At 39.4% G+C, this 24310-nt stretch overlaps 1 protein-coding gene across 1 annotated transcript in view; it reads left to right on the top strand.

The window, feature by feature from the left end:
* Nucleotides 1-24310, top strand: part of CDH8 (cadherin 8) — a 397394-nt gene that overhangs the window by 266070 nt on the left and 107014 nt on the right. The window contains exon 8 of the mRNA XM_005692098.3: nucleotides 3692-3828. Coding sequence (XP_005692155.1) covers nucleotides 3692-3828 — 137 coding nt within the window. The remainder of the gene's footprint in view (nucleotides 1-3691; nucleotides 3829-24310) is intronic.

Here is a 24310-nt window from a genome sequence, read left to right as displayed (position 1 = left end):
AAGTCTACTAGGCTATAAAATATGCAAATTGTCTACAAAGGGAGCAAGAGTCTTCTTTATACAGTCGAGGTAGACTTTAAACTGAATTTTAAGCATTTTTTTTTCCATCAAGTTCCTCCCATTGTGTAATCTTGTAATATTATGACAATCTTACCTCTGATCTTACTAAAGGGCTGTATTTTATAAATTCTTATGACTTACCCCATAAAGTCTGTCATGAACTGGATCTTTAAAAAATGAGAAAAATATCCCTGTCTCTTTTAGAATTATGGGAGTTAAATAACACCCAAATGTTTTTTCCACATTTATGCTATTTATAAACTGGTAAGCAAGGGGCCTTCTCCACTACCTTCCTAGTAGGAAAATTTATGAAGCTTCATTTAATGGGACATGATGTTATTACCATGATGTGATGATGATGAACATATCTTCAGCGCTTACTAATTACCGAAGACTGATTTATGTTTCATTTTTAATCTTCACAACCAGACCTGTGATTTGAGTATTATATTTGGCCAGTGAAGAAACTGAGGCTTGGAGTATTTATTAATTATCCTAGAAACAACAATATATAAATAATAGAGATATAATTTATTCCAATGTCAAGGTAGCATGGTACAGTTTTAAATAAGGGATTACACAAACAGGGTATTTTTTTAAATATCAGCTTCCAAAACTCTGTCGTTGTTCCCAGCGCTTCTTTTAGGCCAGAAGTTCTAGGCATTTACTGGACAGCAGTCAAATAGCCATGCAGTGTGTTTCCAACCTCGTTTTCTGTGGCCTCTGGGAAATTGGCAGATGCATGAATGTGTGAAATATCAGCAGTGAGATAATAAAATTATTAGAACCCAGCAATGCATGCAAAGTTTATTTATGAATATGATGCAGATTGTGATAATCAAGCCTCTGGACATCACTTAGATCTTTTAACAGAGTGTTCATGATATCTGGAGCAAAACACATGTCTATTATTTTACAGTTAAACGTGGAACCTCACTGGTCTAATCAACAATCATTGTTCCCCAGGATAATGATTTTTAGTCTTTTTTTTGGTAATACAACAGATTCAGATGTTTTGCAATGAACACTTACTTCCTCATGCTCAGGATTATTTTGCAAGCACTGTTAATTCAGCTATGTCTCTAGGTTCTTAAATCCTTTCTGAATTTTGCTAATCATCCTGAGGGTTAGGCAAGGGATTGTTTTATAAATTCCTGGTGTACAGATGCAAGCCAGTGTCTTTTATACCTGGAGTTATGTCTCTTAGTACATGGTTTTATCAAGAATTTAGCAACACACTGTTGTCAATAAAATCAGTAGTAGTAGTGTTAGTCGCTGAGTCCTGTCCGACTCTTTGTGACCCCATGGACTGTAGCCCGCCAGGCTCCTCTGTCCATGGGATTCTCCAGGCAAGAATACTGGAGTGGGTTGCCATTCCCTTCTCCAGGGCATCTTCCCGACCAAGGGATTGAACCTGGGTCTCCTGGATCGCAAGCAGATTCTTTACCACCTGAGCCACAGGGAAGAAGAACCTGTCAATAAAATTAAGTACTTTTTAATATTATTCCAGAATATTTAATGATGCTTGTGATTGGTGTAGAGGATTTACAGGAATGTCTTTTTCTTAATATTTGCATCTGGTATAAGGACTCGCAGAGAGTCGGACACAACTGAGTGACTGAACTGAACTGATAAGGAGTATGCATACCATTTCTAATGAGAAGATATGGCTAAAAGGAGCAAGGAGTTATCCGTATCCCTATATGTCTGTCTGTCCTCTAGCCATCCGTTTACTCACTCCTCTTTGTCGTTGTTGTTGTTCAGTTGCTAGGTTGTGTCCGATTCTTTGCGACCCCGTGGACTGCAGCATGTCAGGCTTCCCTGTCTTATACTATTTCCCAGAATTAGATATAGATACAAACAAGTAGATAAGCATAAATAGATAAGCAAAAAATATTTGCATATATGATTGCAATGGAATCCACTAAAATGTCAACAGTACAAACCTACAGATACAAAATTATGAGAAATTTTATTTATTTTTTCTTACAATAGCCGTTTTATTCTTGATGATATAATGAAGTTCATAAGAACACACAGAAAAAGAAAACACGCCTGGCTTCAAATAGCCATGGAGCATGTTTCGTATTTAGTGTTAATGGGTACCAATAAACAGATTTCATATAGACTTCTTAGGAGGTCCCCTCAGCCATGAAGGGTTTCTTCAATCCTGCCTCCTAGATGGGATTGCACATGACCTTGGTCTTAGTTTGGGCTTCTGTAGATATGAAGTATCCTAGACTGGGTGGATTAAACACCAAAAATCTGCTCCTCACTGTTTCTGGGGGCTGGGAAGTCCCAGATCAAGGTACCAGCAGATCCACTGGATGGTGAGGGCACATTTTCTGGTATGGTTGTCTTCTTGAATTCTCCTTGGCAGAGAGCGGAAAAGAGACAGCCTATGTCCCCTTCTTCTTTTCTTTTTTTTAAATAAGATCATTAATCCCACAGGAGAGCCCTATTCTAATGACTTATTCTAACCCTAATTGCCTCCTAAAGGCCTTGTTTCCAAATGCCATCACACATTAGGAGTTAGGGTTTTAACATAAAAATTTGGGGGAGTTCTTTGAGGGTTTCCCAGGTGGCACTAGTAGTAAAGAACCTGCCTGCCAATGCAAGAGACCCTGGGTCGTGAAGATCCCCTGGAGGAGGGCATGGCAACCCACTCCAGTATTCTTGCCTGGAGAATTCCATGGACAGAGGAGCCTAGTGGGCTATAGTCTGTAGGGTCGCAAAGAGTCAGATACGACTGAAGTGACTTAGCACACAAACACAATCCTTATTTGAACCTCCATTTCATCCTGTTTTACTTTATTCCACTCTTTATTTGTGGACCAGTTTTTCTAATCATGCCTTGTGTTTCTTAGGATATTAGTAAATGTGGTAAAAAAGTAATTCCTGTATGATCTTGTTACTTAGTGTTCCCGAGAGGCACTTGACTATAGACATAGAGCATCTTAATGTCTGCCTTATCCAAAAGTTTTCTCAACAGAACTAACAACCTACCCATTAAAGTTTTAAATCTGCTAAAATATCTGGACCAATTTTAAAAAATTGTTTACCAGAGAATCAGAAAACATCTGATTTCTATGGACAGAGATGAATAGGAAACCTGAATATATATCTTACTTAAAATGAAAACGAAACAAACCAACAGCAACAGCAACAAAAACACATACCTATTGTGCAGCCAAATCTAAGTTTAACACAAACACACATTTCCTTGGAACCACCATAAATAATTTGCTGTCTAGCACCATCCTCCTTTGGATTTGAGTTCATTGTTTTATATGGTATTTTGTGGCAACTGCTAATTATCATAAGCTGTCCAATAAAAGTGATGGATTGTCCAATTAACTCATCAGCAGCCTTTTTTGAAGATGTTACCTATTGAAACTGACGGCAGTTTATGACCTCCGTGTTGCATATATAGCTAATGACTCCTTGGGCAATAATTGTGAAGTTTCTTGTGCCTCATTCAGTCATTTTGTTTTACAAATTAGGATGCCATTGAGTTTACCAATTCATTTGGCTTCACAACTGTGGCTATCTAAGGATTACTAAAGGTCTGCTGTGGAATGTGTGGATTATATAAACACTGAAGTAGATTACAGATGTGTCTGTTTTGCAGGTTTTCCATCGACCGGCACACTGACCTGGAGAGACAATTCAACATTAATGCTGATGATGGGAAGATAACGCTTGCAACACCGCTGGACAGAGAATTAAGTGTGTGGCACAACATAACAATCATTGCTACCGAAATCAGTAAGTGCCTGGGTTTGTTCATTTCTTCCTTGTGGGCCTGTATTCAGTTTATGCCCAGGGATCACACGAAAAGTGGTCCTGTTTCTTTTAGATATTTTGGCATTAGAACTTTTGTTCCCAAGGAGACTTGGAATGCTTCATCTCAACATGAAATAACTTACCCTGTGGTAAATTACCAAACGGTTGCAATATATGTGGGAAGGAAACATTTTTACATGCAAGTATTCTTGCATCTTATATCCATTATTCAGCCATTAAAAACAATGTTTTGCATATTAAAATATGGGAAAGATTTAGTATAAAAGGGTAGGTAAAAGTAGAATTCAAGAATTCCATAATTTAAATGGACACTAACATTATTATGTACAATATAGAAATGATTGCTCACACATTTAAGCTATGCATATACACATACACATATAAATGCAGAAATTATAAAAAGAAAATTTACAGTATCAATACATATCATTTTGGGGAGATGAGATTATAGTTTGTTTGTTTTTTAGAATTAATGTGTTTTACATAGTAATCACAGACTATTTAAAATTACGTCTTCAATATAAAATTTTTCCTAAATTACATGTGAAAATGTAAGCCTTATTTTTTTTCAGAGGAGGTTCTAGGGTTGTTAAAATAACATATGTTAGTCTTTCTGCCAATTTTTAATGAGCACAGCTTCTCAGATCGCGCTTGCTGACACTCCCATGGAGTCTCTAAACAATAGCTCTTCGGTGAAATCTAGTGCTCTCCTGTCTATGAGAACTTGCACTTTGCCTCACCAGTTTTGTTTTTGTTTTTTAATCGTACAGATTAAATCCCCCTTGCAAAGAGGATATGATGTTCATTTTATTTCCAAGCAAAAGACATTCTGCATGTTATCTGAATATCCTCTTTCTATAAAGGAGATGAAGGACTTCACAGTTTATACAAGTTCAGGGGAGATGACAGTGCATTCTTGAGGGAACTGGGATAGAAGGAATCTGAATAAGGAAACAAAAGTTCACAATAAAAAAGATTCATGGGTACAAATATGTAAAGGATGTGAGCCCTAAACTCTGCTCTTTGCATTCTCTAAATCTGCTCTAGTTTCACAGCCAATGTCTCTGAGATTCATGATAAATATGTCTGCAAGAAGAGTAATCTAGACCTTCAGGAAAGGCATGGATTTTCCTTGCTTTGAGATGTGGGGGTAATGTCTTCCATGGAGTCTTATTCAAAAAATAAAACACAACCACTGTGTGAAAAAGTGACCATTCAAGAGTGAAGAACGTATCTTTTGGCAACCTCAAAGCAGGCAAAGAAACAGCTTGATATGGAATTTAAAAGAAGCGCTTTGGAAGCTTAGGTGCTTTTCCTTATTAGGAGTACCACTTTCTTCTCTAGTATGTTGCTCTGCTCGTAGTTATCCCTTGTAACATTAAGGGATAACGAAAACTGAGCATCTCATTTGGTAGCTTTTATTTCTTAGCAATGTTAACCCCATCTAGATGTGAAATATTTATAATTTACAGTATTGAAGCCGTATGTCACCTTAAGCCTCTGAGGAAAACTGTATCTATTTAGATTGGTTTGAGGCTATATAAAAATGCTCTAAAGCAGTGGTCCCCAACCTCTTTGGCACCAGGGGCTAGCTTCATGGAAGACATTTTCCATGGATCGGGGGTAAAGGGGAATGGTTTGGGATAATTCAAGCTCATTACATTTATCGTGCCCTTTATTTCTATTACGTCAGCTACGTACATAAACTACTACATACGTCACCTCCTATGTCAGCTCCACCGTAAATCATCAGGCATTAGATCTCGGATCCCCAGTCTAAATGACCATAGTTATTGTTAAAGTATGCAGGCAATAATTACCATCAAAATAATTTTCTCATATATTGAACATAATAACCTACCTGAATTTGCCTAAATCTGTGACTTCTTTTTTTATTAGTTGGCTGCCTTCACTTACATGTTCATCAAGAAGGCCCTGATCATAAGACTCCATGTACTCTGTTCTGTACAGTAAAAGGAAATGAGTATATAGAACAGGTGGTTAGGAAAGATTTCAGGGGCAATCCAGAAACAAACAACTCATTTGCAAGGAATCACAGACAAGGAAGGAAGACAGATACAAAGGCAGATGCTCCAGGGTAATGAGCTGTTAAGTCTAGGGTGGCAAGGGTACTAAGCCCAGTAGGGAAGACGTTCACTTGTTCGTTCACTCAGTAATTATTTATTGAGTCTTTGGTTCTCGCCAAGCACTCTTGTAGTGACTGGGGATATAGCAGTGATCGAAACAGGCAAAACACATCTGGTCCTCTTGGAGTTTCCTTTCTAGAGGCACCTGTGTATGAACGGTGGGTTGAAATCTGCTGATATAGCCATAAAGAATGACACAGAGGTGAGGAAGAAGGTGATGAGTACTGGGAATAAAAGCAGTTGATGGTGCGACCACAAACCTGCTTCAGTGGACATCTATTGATTAAAAGTTATTGAAGTATAGACCAGATAATCTTTCCTTTATGGCTCGAGAGAAACCACTTGAATATATCCCAGACTTAAGTTTACAGTTAGCGCCATAAAGAGACCGAACAGGAAATAGCTCTGTTCATATGGCCACCGAAAGCTTTTCTTTGAACCTTATAGAATTAAAAGTACACAACCCAAACTTACCTTATTCTGTTGACATCAGTGGGAGTTAGCTCATGTTTTATTGCATCATTCTTTTGATCTTTTTTTTTTTTTTTTTGGTCAGGGATTGAAAACTAAACATTTCTTTCTGAATTTTTGCATGTAACTGTCTTAAAACCAACAAGTGTGTACTTAGTCGCTCAGTTGTGTCCAACTCTTGTGACCCCATAGATTGTAGTCTACCAGACTCCTCTGTCCATGGGATTCTCCAGGCAAGAATACTTGGTTGCCATTTCCTTCTCTAGGGGATCTTTCTGACCCAGGGATTGAACCCAGGTCTCCTTCATTGCAGTCAGACTCTTCACTGACCGAGCTACGAGGGAAACCAACAAGATTGGAAGTATAAAAGAGAACTGTTAATTTTAGCTGTACAATATAAGCTGACGTGGGCATAAATCTAGAAATTTTAAATGTAAAATTAAGTTACAGAATTCAAAATAATACGATCACAGAGAACTTAAGAAAAATTGGAATTACTATGAAAATGGCTTAGAAACTTATTTTGACTTGGTTTTATTATTGAGCGCATCATGTAATGTTTATCTTCTGAAGCCGCAGATCATGTCCTGGAAAAAAATATTAAAGGGAGATTTATTGTATTTGGATGAGATGAATATTTAAAACCACCCAGGACAATAGAACCCATAGGGGGAGCTTCTAATAAAGATAAAGAAATATTCATTCCAGGGAGAACAATTTAAAACTACTCTCAGAGCACCATCTCTTCAGACAAAAGATTTAAGCAAATGAAATTAAGCTAAAAAATGGATTTTAGGAAAGTCCATCTGTTATCTCTTAATGAGAATGGAGATGTCATCCTTTATCCTCTTGTGTCAGATTCACTTAACCAAGGCTGAGATGCTTCACTGTATTTCCCAAGTATTTCAGTGGTAATAGATCTAACTTGCCATCATGATCAACAGGCACATCTCATTACATGAGCTGGCAGTTAGATGCCCAAGTACTAACAGGAGATTAGGCTTGTATAGCACATCTGTGCTAAGTGGCTTCACTAGCAGCAGCCCCCTCTCCTGAAACTATCCTAAGGCTTGAAACTGCTGTGTATCATGGTGGTGACAGCTTAAAGTAAATTTAGCTAGTTAAACACTGAAAAAGTATTATGTAATCCCCATGATGCTTTTAATTCTGATGTCACTCTTTGAAAATAGGTACCATTATTGTATGCATTTTTCTGTCAAGGAAATTCAGACAGAAGGTTAAGTATCTTGTCCAGAGTTTCAAAGAGAGCAAAGGGTTCAGAGGTAGGTTTGCTACCAATGCTGATTAATTGCAGATTACAAGTTCTTAGATGCCTTCTTCAGGAGGAACCCTCTCCTATATCTTCTCTTCTTCCATTCTCTTGCTTAAATTGAGCTTCTGACACTGCTATATCATTACCTGAAGCAATCCAATGAAATTAGTTCTTCTCTACAAAGCAGGTTGGCGCAGGGAGAAGAGTGCAGTGGAGAAAAGAACAAGCCCGCATTTACTCAGAACCTCCTATTCTAACGCTTATAACCCTAGGGAGGAAAACCGCCTGGTGGACAAAGCCAGGCTTTGGAACTGTTCAGACTGGAATTCTATGCCCTTTTTTGAGATTAGGAAACTGAGGAACAGAGACTAGAAAGCAGAAAACAGTGCCTTTAGTGAGACAACGTTTTTCAATGACATTCACGGAGAACTTGACATATCCACCTGACCCCAGTCTCCTGGGTTAGTATTTAAACCAGAGTTATGGCATTTGCTGAGCACCTACGGAACCATTAATTTTACTGCAATTAATATATATTATAAACATTGTTTTAATGTTGTGAAGGAAGGCAGAGAGAGAGGAGATGTTCTTCTGCTTGTGTGTTTTGGTCTTTATTGGTGATGGGTGATATTTGAGCTAAGGTTTGTCAGAAGAGGCATGAGATTCATTTAGGTCGGGCAGAGGGGTATACACGTACCTATGAGAGCAATGTAGTAACAAGCACAGCTGTCAGAGAAAGGAAACCAGGGCAGGGAGGGTACGGTAAGGGAAATACAGTCTCTACAGGGGCATTTCAGAGGTATTGAATGCCAGTTTTAGAGTGTCCTTCTCAGAGAAAGTGGTGATGGGGGATGGAGAGTGGGGAAACCCACTGACATCATGTACCTGAGAGCAGGGAGCTGACATTTACAGAAAGCGGACTACTGTCGGTTACCTGAAAGTATTGTAAAGCAGGAAGCATATAATTGCCCATTAAATTAATCTCTTTGAGTTAGCGATAATGCATTGCTCTGGCCCACTACTGTGGGCTGCACACAATATTGCAAATGAAGCTTTTCACTAATGATGGTTAAATCTCCCAGGGAACACACTAGTTTGATAGCACTTAAGGAATGTTTCTCCCTGGCATAGGGCCCAGTTGCCACAATAATTTGCTTTGTCCAACCCGGGCTACTTAAGAAAAACATATCTTTATAGGGAGCTCATTGTTTAGCGAAATCTTAGGTCCTGGAGTTGGTAGAGTTGGCCTCATCTTGCCCATATAACGCTGGGCAAATTATTTCCCCTCTCTTGCTTCCAGTTTTCCCATTTATGAAATGGGAATCATAATTGTTCCTTTAAATTTAGGATGTAGAAGCCTGGCCAGCTACAGTCCATAAAGTCCCAAATAGTCAGACACAGCTGAAGCGGCTTAGCACTCACACACACATGCACACACACAAGGATTGAATTAAAAGTGACAGTACCTCTTAGCTCAAAGTATATCTATAACCTTTAGAAATTGATAAATAAATTGCACATGTTCTTGTTAATACAGCCCTAACCTTAGGTTTTGAATAATAGTTTAATTTTAAATTATTTATTTGGCTTATATTGTCTTTCATCCCTTCTCCTGCCCACAAGAAAACTGGTAATCATATCCTGTGAGTTACTGCTGGGTGCAGCTGTGTTTCTTCACTGCACAACCAATAAGTTTGTTTACTGACCTTCCTTTTGTCCCCGGTTCAGGCATGGTAGATTGATCTGTGCCTAAAGGAAGGCCCTGGAAATGAAGCAGGCATATTCTTGGAGAGCCTGCTTCAACTAATAAGGACTTCAGATTTTATATCAGGATCTCGCTCAAAAGATGTAATCTCTCTGTGTATTGCCTGTGGCATAATCAAGGCTAGCGCTTCTTTAAGATCAGTATCCTTCCCTTGTATAGAATTGAGTGGAAGCAGGAACTTTCCTGATGGTCCAGGGGTTAAGAATCCACCTTCTAGTGCAGGGGCTGCAGGTTCGATCCTTAGTCAAGGAACAAAGATCCCATATGCCTCAGGGCAACTAAGCATGCGCACTGCAGCGCTGGATCCCATGTGCCACAACTAAGACCCGATGCAGCCGGAAATAAATGAATAAAAACAAGCAAGTATTGTAAGAAATAACAAATAATGAAAGAACTGAGTAGAAGCAGATGGAGAGAATCCGCTGTCCAGTTAGGTAACTCACAGAAGGGGAAGAATGATTAAAGTCTGAGGTGGACAGTGAAGTTCAGGGCTGGAGTGGTTACGGGGCTCCTAAGTATCAGAGAAACTGGCAGCAGATGACCGATGTGACTCTTGGGGAACAGAGGCACATGGCAAGTTTCTGTGGCTATACCCTACCTCAGCAAGCGTACACGTGCTACAGGTAGCAATCAATATTTTTAACAATAAAGGTTATAATGAAGGGAAGTGGAGAATCCATTATGGGGAAGTGAAGGGGAAGCTACGGGTTCCTGGGAAGGAGAGCAGCATCCAAAATAAGATTCCCTGACAGAATAATGGGAGTATCATTGTGTCATTCCGAGTTCGAGGAGAAGCAGACCCAAATGAGTATCACTCTGTGCGTAACTCACACCAGTTTTAACCACTATCGTGCCCGTTTTGTGCACAACTACTCCACTTACTTGAATATCCACCTGATGTCTCCTTTAGTTCCTCTTTGTTCCTCTTTGAATGTATCCATTCTACCGAACTCCTCCCACCACCTCTCCATCTCTTTCCTCTCTGCCCCTCTTTTTGTTCTGGTCTATTTAGAAAAAGCCTGTAGATTGAGGCTGGAGATACAGATTTTAACTAGGAACTCCTTTAAGACATCACTATGACTAACAGCTCCTTAGTCCTAACCTAGAGAAACACAGAACGTAAGAGGCTTTTACCCCTGTGTCTTGCCCTGGTCTCTCTTATAAACCACCCTCCTCATATCCTTGACAGTAGCTCTTATTGCAAACGACTGTAGATAATTACCGGAGGTACACAGCAAACAGTAATTCAAGCTTTTCAGGTGCAAGTTGTAGCAAGCTGACTAGTCACAGCAAACGGTAATCTCCAGGTTTGAGGGTATTGGATAGAGGGGGGGCAGGTTGGGGAGATGCTAGATATGTGAGCAGATTATTAAAAACTGGATAATAGTAGGATGATTTATCCTCAGTTATGGTTTTCCCTGGTGACTCAGTGGTAAAAGAATCCACCTGCCAATGCAGGAGATACAAGTTCCACCCCTGGGTCGGGAAGATCCCCTGGAGAAGGAAATAGCAACCCACTCCAGTAGTCTTGCCTGGGAAATCCCATGGACAGAGGAGCCTGGTGGGCCACAATCCATGGGGTCACAGTAGAGTCAGATACAACTTAGTGACTAAGCAACAACAGTGGTTTCTCCGGAAATAAAGGAAGCACGTGGACTTGGGAAGAAAACGCAGATATCAGTCAGAGTTAAGTGAGCAAGTTTATAAATCAGGTTGCTTAGATGAAATCATTATTTTTCCATTCATCCACACTCAGTTGATAAGTTACTGAACTTCTCTCTGTGGCTTAGATTCCCTATTTCTAAAATGCGGGATATATTGAAACACCTTTAAAGGTATGTGATAAGAAGTGACTATGCTTACATACTAATATCTTTCCTAACACAGAGTAAAGTCTTGGTGATAATGCTTATGTTAATATTATTATAACAGTAGTTATAAAGTAAACATTAATTTTATCATTTCATATAATTAAAGAGGATAGTCCTAAAACTTTATCTTTCTTATCATCAGGTAAAACCACCCAGCTTTATTTTGAGAATATACAAACTGAGGTTTTGAGGCAGTATCATCTTAAGATGATTTGGGAGGTATAATTTTCTACAAACGTGTGTCCAAAAGGAGGAGCTTTTTTCCTCAGTCCTGGCCAGTTTGGCAGCCTTAAAAGCCTCCTTCTTACCCAAACCAAGGTTGTATTTGTCACCTCTTTCTCAGAAAGCAGTAATGGTTACTAGGTAAAAACAAGTTATGAAGGCAGATTTTCACAGCCAAAAATATGCTTTAGATGTGATTTGAATATACCACATAATCTCTTTAAGCTTCAGTTGATATATTTGCAGTATGTTATGACAAAATGAGATAATACAGGTAAAATGAATAAAACAGAGCCTGGCATATGGAAAGGACTTAATAACATTTCTTCTTTCCCTTCTCTAGTGCCCCTCTCCCCTCATCCTCATCCTCATCCTCCTCTCTGACCTTCTCCAGACCGAAGCTGGTGCCCACTAGTAGTTTAAACGTAAACTATTAGTCCTTTGTCTAAATTTATCATTCAGATCTCCCTTTTCCCCCAGCCGCTTGGGCTCATGCATGAAAATGAAAGTGAACGTGTTAGTTGCTCAGTGTGTCCGACTCTCTGTGACTCCATGGAGGAGCTAGTACTTGCTAGGTCTCAATTTGCTGCAAATCCTATTGGTCAAAGCAGGTCATGTTACCAAGAGCAGGTTTACAGAGTGGAGAAATAAATGTCGCCTCTTGATGGGGAGGTGGCATTTCCAAATGTTGTGGGCATTCATTTTTAAAAAAGTAACTTCGGACTGGAATACTAAATCTTAGTGATGCACGACCAAAAATGATACAGCTCTGTAGGCTACACGCAGGTACTTCCCTTCTAGGCTCCTCTTCTCATCATAGTACATGTACATCCCAGATGTTCTCCTCTAACCCCTTACTTGTTTGAGAAAAAGGACTGGACACAATATTTCTAACAGCTGTGACCTCATTAGCTACGGATTCTTTAGAATTTCAGCTTAAGTAACAATTGGTATTATTTATTATAAATCTGCTAGCACATTTATAATACTACGACAATTTCTCCTACATGACCACTAGTGAAAGCTTTAAATACTATTATTAATATTTCTTGATATCCAAGCCGGGTTAAGTTCCTTTGCTGTCAGATCTCAAAGATCCATGTGTTTTGCCTTTAAGTGACTGGTTGAGGCCTTGTTCTCATGAGACATTATTGCTTTGTTATTGACCACTGTTTTATCCTGGGAGCCTAGCACTGTGGGGTCTCCCAGTGAATGTTTGCTGAATTAATACCACAAGATATTAGCCCGGTGAGTTCCGACTCTAAACAGACATTATCGATTCATTGGTGGAGAGGATATCTGCTTTAATATACCCCACTCAGCTCTCTGTTAAAAGTCGAGCTGACAAGCACATTGGCACAATGGCTTTCTGAAGCTTTTAGTCATTCTTTCCTGAGTGACTGAAGCTGAGGCATGAAGGACAGGAATGACTGTGCTCTCCTTGTGTGAAAACTGTGGGGCATTGACTGTGCTCAAGGGGAAGCTCTCCCATAGAATATTAAGCCCTCTGCAGAGTCAGGGACAGAAACCATGAGAAAGGTGCTGGCAGAGAGGAGCCCCAGGTTCCCTCTCTCTGCCCACAAGGAACCAGCCCTCGGATCTAAGATCCTTTACTTCTCTTCCTTCTGAGAGCCTGAGGCAAGCCCTGAGTTATGCCAGCCCACACTTCATTACCCAACAAGCCCATTTATCGTTTAATCTGTATTGAACAATCAGAAGCAGGTTACAAAGCAGCAAAGCCTAAAGAATGAAAATGCAGCACGTTTTCTGATTATAGGACTCCTAATCCAATGCTTAAAAGCCAGGGCTAAAAATAGACACCAATTCCATCTTGAATTTACCCCTATTCACCTAGCATTTCAGTGTCAGGTCAGGTGGCCACTGGATGGTAGAATTTTGAACTAGGATAACTTGCTTCTGTGTAATTTGAGGTGACGGGGCATTGGTTACTCTAAAGCCTCAGTTTGTTATTGTTTGATCATAAGTCATGATTGATTCTTTGCACCCCCATAGACTGCAGCACACTAGGCTTCTCTGTCCATCACCAACTCCCGGAGCTTGCTCAAACTCATGTCCATTGACTCAGTGATGCTATCCACCATCGCATCCTCTGTCATCCCCTTCTCCTCCTGCCTGCAATCTTTCCCAGCCTCAGAGTCTTTTCAAATGAGTTGTCTCTTCACTTTCTGGGCGGCTCCAGTCCCTGGAGCCACAAAGACTTGGACAAGACTGAGTGACTAAATCCTCACTTATGATACTAATATTTTCTTGCTCCTGAAGTGACTATAGGGCAAGAGTCCATCCCACATGTTTCCCAAGGTCAAGAGTTATGCTCTTTGTCACAAAGAAGCAATGAGCTAGAATGTAAAGAAACTGTCTCTAAGGCAAGCACTGAAACTCTATCATTTACTTAGAAAGCATGTAATTTTCAGTAGGGTGGGATTTTTCCATTGGATGGGAGAGACAGTCTTCTCTACAAAGATCCGTTGTGGAAGGTATATTTTTGTCAGGGCCATAAAATAACAGTAGTTTTTTTGTCAAAGATGTATTTCAAAATTAACATACATCTTGATCAAGTCTTCTGAAGATCAGAGAACTCCAGAGAGAAAAGAATATAGGGTTGGAAAGTTAAGTAGAGCAAATTATGATATCTTTCAGATGCCAGGTACAAGAAATGATCTTATTCTCTATGTCAGAGGGTTCCATCAAATACATAGAAATATTAAAATAAGGGAAATGTAGCATTCAGAATATTAGCATCCCAGATTTAGCAGCAGACTAAGCTATGGGTGAAACAGAGAGTCTGGAGAATGAGAAAGGGAAGACTCTGGCTGTGATGGTGGCTCAAAATCACCCAGAGAGCTTGTTAAAACATAGATTCCCGGGCCAAAGAATTTGTATTTCTAACAAGTTCCCATGCGAGGCTGAGGCTGCTGTTCCAGGGACCACACTTTGAAAACCATACAGTCCCTGCAGTACTAATTCAGAAAAAACTAAAGCTACATTAGAAATGAAGTTTCGATGAATGGAAATTGGCATCTGGTTAAAGCTAATGAGAAACAGGGTACAGTAAATACTGCTGGAAATTGCAAACCTTTGTGATGAGGATAAAAATAATGATACAATTAAGAGTTACTGCTAACTGTATACTAGGCAGCATTCCAGCTCTTCCAGTGCCCTTTATCCATTAAATCGTCATAACGGGTCCATAAGTTGGTACCATCTCTCATCTAATAAAGCCAAGATACACACTTGAAGCTCCCCATATTTGGGTGGCTAAATTTGCATTTGATATTAGGTTTATCTGATGCTCCAGCCAAATCTCTGACTACTGAACCTCAGTCTTCTTCTACTGACAGCAAGTTGCTACTGAGACGTATCATGATTCATGGTAAGACAGAAAAGATGGCCCATCCTTTCAAAGTTTGAGTTCACAGCCTTCCTTTGACTATGCCTGTATGAAATAGGTTAGAACATAATGGGGTATCACTGAGAGGCTCTTTTCTCTACTTAAAGAGGAGGTCCAGTTGGGGAGCATGCATTTAAAAGTTGTACCTGTAAACTATCTGTTCCAGGGGAATTTGGATTTTTAGGAACTTCTAGTTTCCTAAATTTAAAACAAACTAAAGAGACTCCTTATATTGAAGTCTGAAGCTCCTGTAACCTACTGAGATAAGCCTGGAATGATGCTGAAATCTGCTCCACACACCTGTTGCTATAATTTGACAATGAATGCTTAATAATAGGCTGAAGAAGGGGAACAAGGGATAAAACCTTGGATGACAAATGTGGAAGGAAAGTTTTGACTATGTAGCCAAACAAATATAAATTCCAACCTAAGTTCCATTAACAATGAGTGTGAACATCAACAATTTCCTTGATCAATCTAAAGTATGTATTTATTGGTTAAAAGGAAACTAATATTCAAAAGGGAACTAAGACTCAGCTGGCTGATACAGAGAATATATATGTATATACCATATTATAACAGTATTTTTTAAAAGACCCTGATGCTGGGAAAGATTGAGGGCAGGAAGAGAAGGGGACAATAGAGGAGGAGATGGTTAGATGGCATCACCGACTCAATGGATATGGGTTTGGGTATACTCCAGCAGCTGGTGATGGATAGGGAGGCCTGGCGTGTTGCGGTTCATGGGGTCACAAAGAGTCGGACATGACTGAACGACTGAACTGAACTGAATGGTATTTTTATAATATAGATGAAATTAGTGTATTATTATCACATATCATACTATTATAATGTAATATGATATAAATATAGTCTCTGTTTTTAGCAATCCCAGTAATAATATAAGCCTCATTACCTGTTGGTTTTTTTAAAATATTAATTTATTTGGCTGTGCCATATCATAGTTGCAGCATGTGGGTTCAACTTCCCTGACCAGGGATCAAACCCAGGCCCCCAGCATTGGGAGTACAGAGTATTACTCACTGGACTATCAGGAAAGTCCTCATCATTACCTGTTCTTTAAAGTAGACTGCTGTGAACTTGATGTTTAAGAGACAGTGACTTTTTAGAACCATCTCTGTCTTGAATTTATTTAACTGTCTTTTTTTTAAGCAAAACAAACAATTCTAAATGTGCTGTAAAGAAAATCTGTGTTTGTAAAAATGTCCTATTTGAGCACATATATATATATATTTATTTATTTCCCTAGCTTTTAAATAAGGCTTGTCATTAGATTGTGTTTTAGGCACAGTATCTAAATCTCGTTGCTGGTTAATATTTGTGTATCTCTGGATTTAAAAATACCTACACTGAGCCAGCATTTGATTTCCTGCTTAATTGTTTTTCACATTTCCAATATAATTATGTAGCAGTTACAAAGAAACAAAGGCTGCACTCCACAGAATACCATAGAAACCTACATTTGTTTATTTAAGAAAAGATATAAAAAGCATCTAAGACAGAATTGATGTGCTGGGTGACTCCTCAGGGAAACTGATAGCTAAAATAAATCTGAAAATATCTGGATATTTATCTGTAGTGATGGGTTAGGCATGGGTTTCAAAAGGCAGTTAGTTATGGCCTTTGGCATATAAAAAGGAGATCTTAGTGAAAGTGGGAAATACTGAATTAGAGACCTTTATCTTTGGTCTTTGAATGATTTTGTCCCTTGTAGTGTCCATTTTAAAGAGACTTAAGATCCAGTAAACTAATCACTAAACATACCAAATAACTGAATACACAAAACCTCAGTGAGGCGAACACATTTCTGCCCCTCTCTCCTAGACACTGTGAGCACAGGCTGTATGATACAGTTCCCCGCCGGGAGGCGGGGCTTCTGCAGTAGGGCAATAACTACTGGCCTACAGACAGGTTGCCCAAGAGGATGGCAGAACATGTCCTAACTACTATGTGAGGAAGACATCAGTTCTATATGATGCCTTCTCTAGTGCCCACCAGGAGTCAAGTGCAGCGCTGCATTTGGAGAAGAGAAGAGGAAAAGCAAGAATGCTATGGCCAAAGAGGATAGCATGAATCCACTCGGGAAATGTGTGATTAAGGGGACTGGTTTGTTTTATGATTGTAGGAGCCTCCTTTGTACGTGTCACTTATTTCCATGTGGACCTTTCTGTTGTGCTTTTTAGCCAACAGGAAAATAGAAATGAATGCCCAAGATATGCTGTCTGGCTGTGAGCTGGAGAAGCTCACTCGTCTTTGGACATCATAAGAATCATGATTTGGGAAAGTTGCCTGGATGCATACAAAGCAACTCTCCTATGATCTCCTGTGATTCAGTGTCTAGATCTAAATGCCTGGGTGTGGCAATCAAAGCAAACTAGAATTTGAGATGCTACCTAATTTCAGGCAGAATGGCAATCACCACTGTGTGCAAACATTTGTTTCATTTACTCATAACAACACTGGGGCTTCCCTGGTGACTCAGATGGTAAAGAATCGCATGCAATGTGGGAGACCTGGCTTTGATCCCTAGGTAGCGAAGATCCCCTAGAGGACGGCATGGCAATCCACTCTAGTATTCTTGCCTGGAGAACCCCCATGAACAGACAAACCTAGTCCACAGAATCACAAAGAGTCGGACACAACTGAATGACTAAACACAACAATACTGAGATGGACACATCCTGAGCACTGTTTCAGAAATGTACAAAGTGAGACCTAGGGAAGTCAAGGAATATATATAAGATCAAGATCTAATACCATAAGGTTCAAATCCACCGGGTTTAACATCAAAGCCTGAACTCTCTACCCTTGGGCACTACTAAGCATGACAGATAGGCAAACAGGACAAACATCGGTGAAAATATAATCTTTGTACAAATGTGCCATTAGATACCAGGCTTTGTACTAGATACTATACATTTGGGAAGAAAATAAATCAAGGAATTGAGTTGCTAATAGTCTACTTGGGATAAAAACCATAAAAATAAATAACAGTCATATAAGGTAGTGTGTTTATTTTATTCAGTATAGTTTTGCCAAGAAACTTGGCTCATCTATGTCATGAAGTTAGCACTTTGGTCCTTCTTCGTTTCTTTCTTTCTTTTTGGGGCCATACAGTCTGGCATGAGGAATCTTAGTTCCCCAACTAGGGATCAAACACATGATTCCTGCATTGGGAGCATGGAGTTTTAACCACTGGACTGCCAGGGACATCCTTGGTCCCTCTTCTTAATGTACACATACTAAAAGTATTGTGTCAACTACAGCAACATCTAATTTTAAGAGGCAAGATGATGGGTATGATGAATTCACTCAGGAAACACAGATTCAATTCTAGGACCTTTCTTAATGGTAACTCTGGACTTCAAGTTCTCTGTAGTGTGTGGGTAAAATGAGACCATTACTAACGTCTCATCCATCTTGGGTTGATGGATCTTCAGTGGCTTCAGCATAACATGATAATGAAGAGTGCAGGTTTGGGGACAGAAAGTTATGGGGGGTTGTAAACTATTAAAACAACACCTATAAGTCATGTGCTAGGAAAAGTGCTTTTCTTTTCTAAGCCTCAATTTCAGCAACTGTAAGGTGTGAATGGTAACATTTTTCTATAGCATATATGCTCTGTCTTTCCTACTCCCTAGTCTTAACAAAAGATCACAGAATGGTTGAAATATGCAGGAGAATATGGAGGGGAGGCAAAAACCTTTTATCCTCCTTTAAAATGGCATGTTCAAAGTATGGTGGAGAGTAAATTAAGGTCTTTGAGACATTTGCAGTGATTTCATGAGGTCAAAATGTGTTTATAACAATACTCATGCTTCGGCCTTTTCTCTCCTGTTCTCACGTGTGAGAGTGGAGTTTTCCAAAGGCAACATGATGTGTGTTAGTATTGTGGCTCAATGGCTAATGAAATATGTGCATGTGTGTATTATTTTGTTGTAAAAATTAGTTGTAGGAACTTGCCTGGTGGTCCAGTGACCAAGACTCCACACTCCCAATGCAGTGGGCCTGGGTTTGATCCCTAGTCAGGGAACTAGATCCCACACGCTGCAACTGAAAGAACCTGCATGCTGCAACTAAGATCCAGCAAATAAATAAATAAAAGCTTTTAAAAAATTAGTCATAACTTCTGGTTGGTAAATATTGAGAGATATAGTTAGTAACATTTTTTTAAATCAATAAAAGCTTTTTGATCTCTTCAATTATTTTTAAGTTTAAAAATAAGTGTAAAGAAGCCCTCAGACCAAATTGTTTAAGAACTGTGGCCTTAGGAAGGCATTTATTTTCTCAATTACTTTGAGATACGGTAACAGCAAAAAGTATTCCTCTATCTTAGATATTCTGTTGATAAAATAGTTAGTAGCAAAATGTAGGTTGGATATTGAAAGAAATAGCATGTATAACATGTTTCGTAGGATTCCTGATATAGTTTAAGGAGTAAGAACTCAGTAAACATTGGTCATTGTTAAGAGAAGAAGGAAAATGAAGTTAGCCCCAGTGGAAATAGATCTGCATTATAAGTGACGTTTCTAGGGTCTCATCAAAGAAGGTTGCCTTCTCAAAAGACAGCATTATGTCAGGACAGATAGAGACTTGCCTTCTGCTAAATCCTGGATATTGTTACTCGTTCAGAGAGGCCGATGAGCAGGAAGAGGAAATTAAGTGCATCACAGAGATGAAGGAGCAGGGGAGCCATCCAGGCACTTTCAGAGACTGACGCTTCAGTCTAAGGACCAAACCTAATGTGCCCTCAGGACCAGACCTGCCTCCAGAACCAAGTGGATTAACGAAGCATGATGCTGTCATAATTTAAACTATACATCGAACTCCCACTGCTCTCACTCCATGTGTTTTAAGCCAATTTTTTTAGATTATTTTATTCAATTTTAGAAACACTGCCATAAAATGTGCTGACCGAGATGACCCTGATGATAATGATAAGAATTGTAATGGCTAACAAACACAAGAAAAGATGCTCAACATCACTCATTATCAGAGAAATGCAAATCAAAACCACAGTGAGGGACCATCTCACACTGGTCAGAATGGCTGCTATCCAAAAGTCTACAAACAATAAATGCTAGAGAGGGTGCGGAGAAAAGGGAACCTTCTTATATTGTTGGTAGGGATGCAAACTAGTACAGCTACTATAGAGAACAGTGTGGAGATTCCTTAAAAAACTGGAAATAGAACTGCCATATGACCCAACAAAGGAGAAAAGCCAAGATATACCCATTTGAATACAGAGTTCCAAAGAATAGCAAGTAGAGATAAGAAAGCCTTTCTCAGCAATCGATGCAAAGAAATAGAGGAAAACAATACAATGGGAAAGACTAGAGATCTCCTCAAGAAAATTAGAGATACCAAGGGAATATTTCATGCAAAGATGGGCTCAATAAAGGCACAAATGGTATGGACCTGACAGAAGCAGAAGATATTAAGAAGAGGTGGCAAGAATACACGGAAGAACTGTACAAAAAAGATCTTCATGACACAGATAATCACGATGATGTGATCACTATCTAGAGCCAGACATCCTGGAATGTGAAGTCAAGTGGGCCTCACCAGACACATCACTACAAACAAAGCTAGTGGAGGTGATGGAATTTCAGTTGAGCTATTTCAAATCCTGAAAGATGATGCTGTGAAAGTGTTGCACTCAATATGTCAGCCAATTTTGAAAACTCAGCAGTGGCCACAGGATTGGAAAAGGTCAGTTTTCATTCCAATCCGAAAGAAAGACAATGCCAAAGAATGCTCACATCCCCCACAATTGCACTCATCTCACATGCTAGTAAAGTAATGCTCAAAATTCTCCAAGCCAGGCTTCAGCAATATGTGAACTGTGAACTTCCAGATGTTCAAGCTGGTTTTAGAAAAGGCAGAGGAACCACAGATCAAATTGCCAAAATCTGTTGGATCATGGAAAAAGCAAGAGAGTTCCAGAAAAACATCTATTTCTGTTTTATTAACTATGCCAAAGCCTTTGACTGGGTGGATCACAATAAACTGGAAAATTCTGAAGGAGATGGGAATATCAGACCACCTGACCTGCCTCTTGAGAAATCTATATGCAGGTCAGGAAGCAACAGTTAGAACTGGATATGGAACAACAGACTGATTCCAAACAGAAAAAGGAGTACATCAGGGCTGTATATTGTCACCCTGCTTATTTAACTTATATGCAGAGTACATCATGAGAAACGCTGGGCTGGAAGAAGCACAAGCTGGAATCAAGATTGCTGGGAGAAATAGCAATAACCTCAGATATGCAGATGATACTACCTTTATGGCAGAAAGTGAAGAAGAACTAAAGAGCCTCTTGATGAAAGTGAAAGCAGAGAGTGAAAAAGTTGGATTGAATCTCAACATTCAGAAAACGAAGATCATGGCATCTGGTCCCATCACTTCATGGCAAATAGATGGGAAAACAGTGGAAACAGTGAGAGACTTTATTTTGGGGAAGGGGCTCCAAAATCACTGCTGATGGTGATTGCAGCCATGAAATTAAAAGACGCTTACTCCTTGAAAGGAAAGTTATGACCAACCTAGACAGCATATTAAAAAGCAAAGACATTACTTTGCCAACAAAGGTCCGTCTAGTCAAGGCTATGGTTTTTCCAGTAGTCATGTATGGATGTGAGAGTTGGACTATAAAGAAAGCTGAGCACCAAAGAATTGATGCTTTTTTTTTTTTTTTTAGAAAGGAAATATTACTTTATTTTTTTTAATTTTATTTTTATTTTTTATTATTTTTTTTAAAATTTTTTATTTTTTTTAAATTTTAAAATCTTTAATTCTTACATGCGTTCCCAAACATGAACCCCCCTCCCACCTCCCTCCCCACAACATCTCTCTGGGTCATCCCCATGCACAGATGCTTTTGAACTGTGGTGTTGGAGAAGACTCTTGAGAGTCCCTTGGACTGCAAGGAGATCCAACCAGTCCATTCTGAAGGAGATCAGTCCTGGGGGTTCATCAGAAGGTCTGATGTTGAAGCTGAAACTCCACTACTTGGCCACCTGATGCAAAGAGCTGACTCATTTGAAAAGATCCTGATGCTGGGAAATATTGAGGGCTGGAGGAGAAGAGAACAACAGAGGATGAGATGGTTGGATGGCATCACCGACTCAATGGCCATGAATTTGGGTAGGCTCCGGGAATTGGTGTTGGACAGGGAGGCCTGGCGTGCTGCAGCTCATGGAATTGCAAAGAGTTGAACATGACTGACTGACTGGACTGAACTGAACTGAAGACCCAGCAATCCACTGCTGGGCATACACACCGAGGAAACAGAACTGAAAAGGATACGTGTACCCCAGTGTTCATCGCAGCACTGTTTATAATATCCAGGACATGGAAGCAAGCTAGATGTCCATCGGCAGACGAATGGATAAGAAAGCTGTGGTACCTATACACAATGGAGTATTACTCAGCCATTAAAAAGAATACATTTGAATCAGTTCAAATGAGGTGGATGAAACTGGGGCCTATTATACAGAGTGAAGTAAGCCAGAAAGAAAAACACCAATACAGTATACTAATGCATATATGTGGAATTTAGAAAGATGGTAACGATAACCCTATATGTGAGACAGCAAAAAAGACACAAATGTATCGAATAGTCTTTTGCACTTTGTGGGAGATGGTGAGGGTGGGATGATTTGAGAGAATAGCAGTGAAACATGTTTATTATTATATTTGAAATTGATCGCCAGTCCAGGTTGCATGCATGAGACTAGGTGCTCAGGGCTGGTGAACTGGGATGACCCAGAGGGATGGGATGAGGAGGGAGGTGAGAGGGGGGTTCAGGATGGGGAGCACATGTACACCCATGCTGATTCATGTTAATGTATGGCAAAACTCATTACAATACTGTAAAGTAATTTGCCTCCAATTAACATAAATAAATAAGAAAAAAACTAAGTTAAAAAAAACCCAACAGTTGTAACAACAACAATTGTTCCATCATTTCTTGAGCTTACTTTCCTTAAAGTTTGACACAGCATTTTGAATGGAGTCTCCCATGTACTTTATAAAACTTCCCTATGTGGTTGAGAATATTATCTTCACTGTACAAATGAGAAAATCATACAGCTATTGCGTGTCTCTAAGCTAAAGGACTTCACAAGTGGTACTTGATGGAGCCAAGCTATAAACCTACTGCCCTAACTATTGTACCACACTATAGGGTCTTTGGTAAACATTTAATTTTTCACTGTAATTTAATGTATTCACATTCTTGTTAAGTAGGTGTCTTCCATGGATTGGCTAATGCTTGTCTGTGCTGAAGCACTGTTCTCTTAAGGAATGTGCTGAAAGAATGAAGTTCCATTCCCACTAGGCTGAGAACAAAACCCTAAATCTCAGTAAACCCAGCAAGATGAATTCTATTTTGGAAAATTTAGTCATAATCCCGAAGCCCTTGACAGATAAGGATGATTTTGGCCTCCAGATTTTGTCTCCTTTCTGCTAGTAATAGGAATTGTTACCTTTCTATTTTTATACTATGTATTTTGTAAACTGATTGTTTTTTGCAGCATTGAAGACTCAAAACAACTACATGAAAATAAGCCAGAGTGGGGTATATCATCCTGCATTTCAGATGATGTAGCCCAAAGTTAGAAAGCTTGAGCTGTTGTTTTCTCAAGATCATTCTGCTAGACAGTGCGAAGTCCTTCCATAACCCTAAGACTTTCCACGAATTTTTAATTAGCATGTGCTTTACTAATATTCATTTTGCAAGAACAGATATACACCGGATTGATTCTGGTAATACAATCTATGACAATGGTAACGATAATAGTACCTATTGGTTACTCTGTGTATTACCATCAATTGAATTTTTTTTAATTGGAGTATAATTGGTTTACAATGTTGTCTTAGTTTCTGCTGTACAACAACATGAGTCATCTATATGTATACATATGTCCCTTCCCTCCCACTCCCCCCACATAACACTCTTCTAGGTCATCACAGGGCACCAAGGTGAGTCTATGTGCTATCAGTTTTATGGAGTAGCTATTTTACCTGGAAACTGTATGAACAGAGTCAAACCTCCTTACAAATCAGGCAGCAGTCATCTTGGTAAACACCCTTCAAGGGAGCAAGATGCCTGCTGTGTTGCTCCTTATGGAGGAGCACGCATCTCTCATCTGTCTGCAGATCATCTTCTCCAAAGCACATAAATGTATCCCTAGAGCTGTATATGCTTGGAGTTTGAAAGTCTGATCTTGTATTTAATGTGCTAGGATAATGTTGGCC

Source organism: Capra hircus, chromosome 18 (assembly GCF_001704415.2).
Source record: "Capra hircus breed San Clemente chromosome 18, ASM170441v1, whole genome shotgun sequence".
Taxonomy (NCBI): Eukaryota; Metazoa; Chordata; class Mammalia; order Artiodactyla; family Bovidae; genus Capra; species Capra hircus.
The sequence above is the reverse complement of the archived record's forward strand: the minus strand, read 5'-3'. Positions and strand labels throughout refer to the sequence as shown.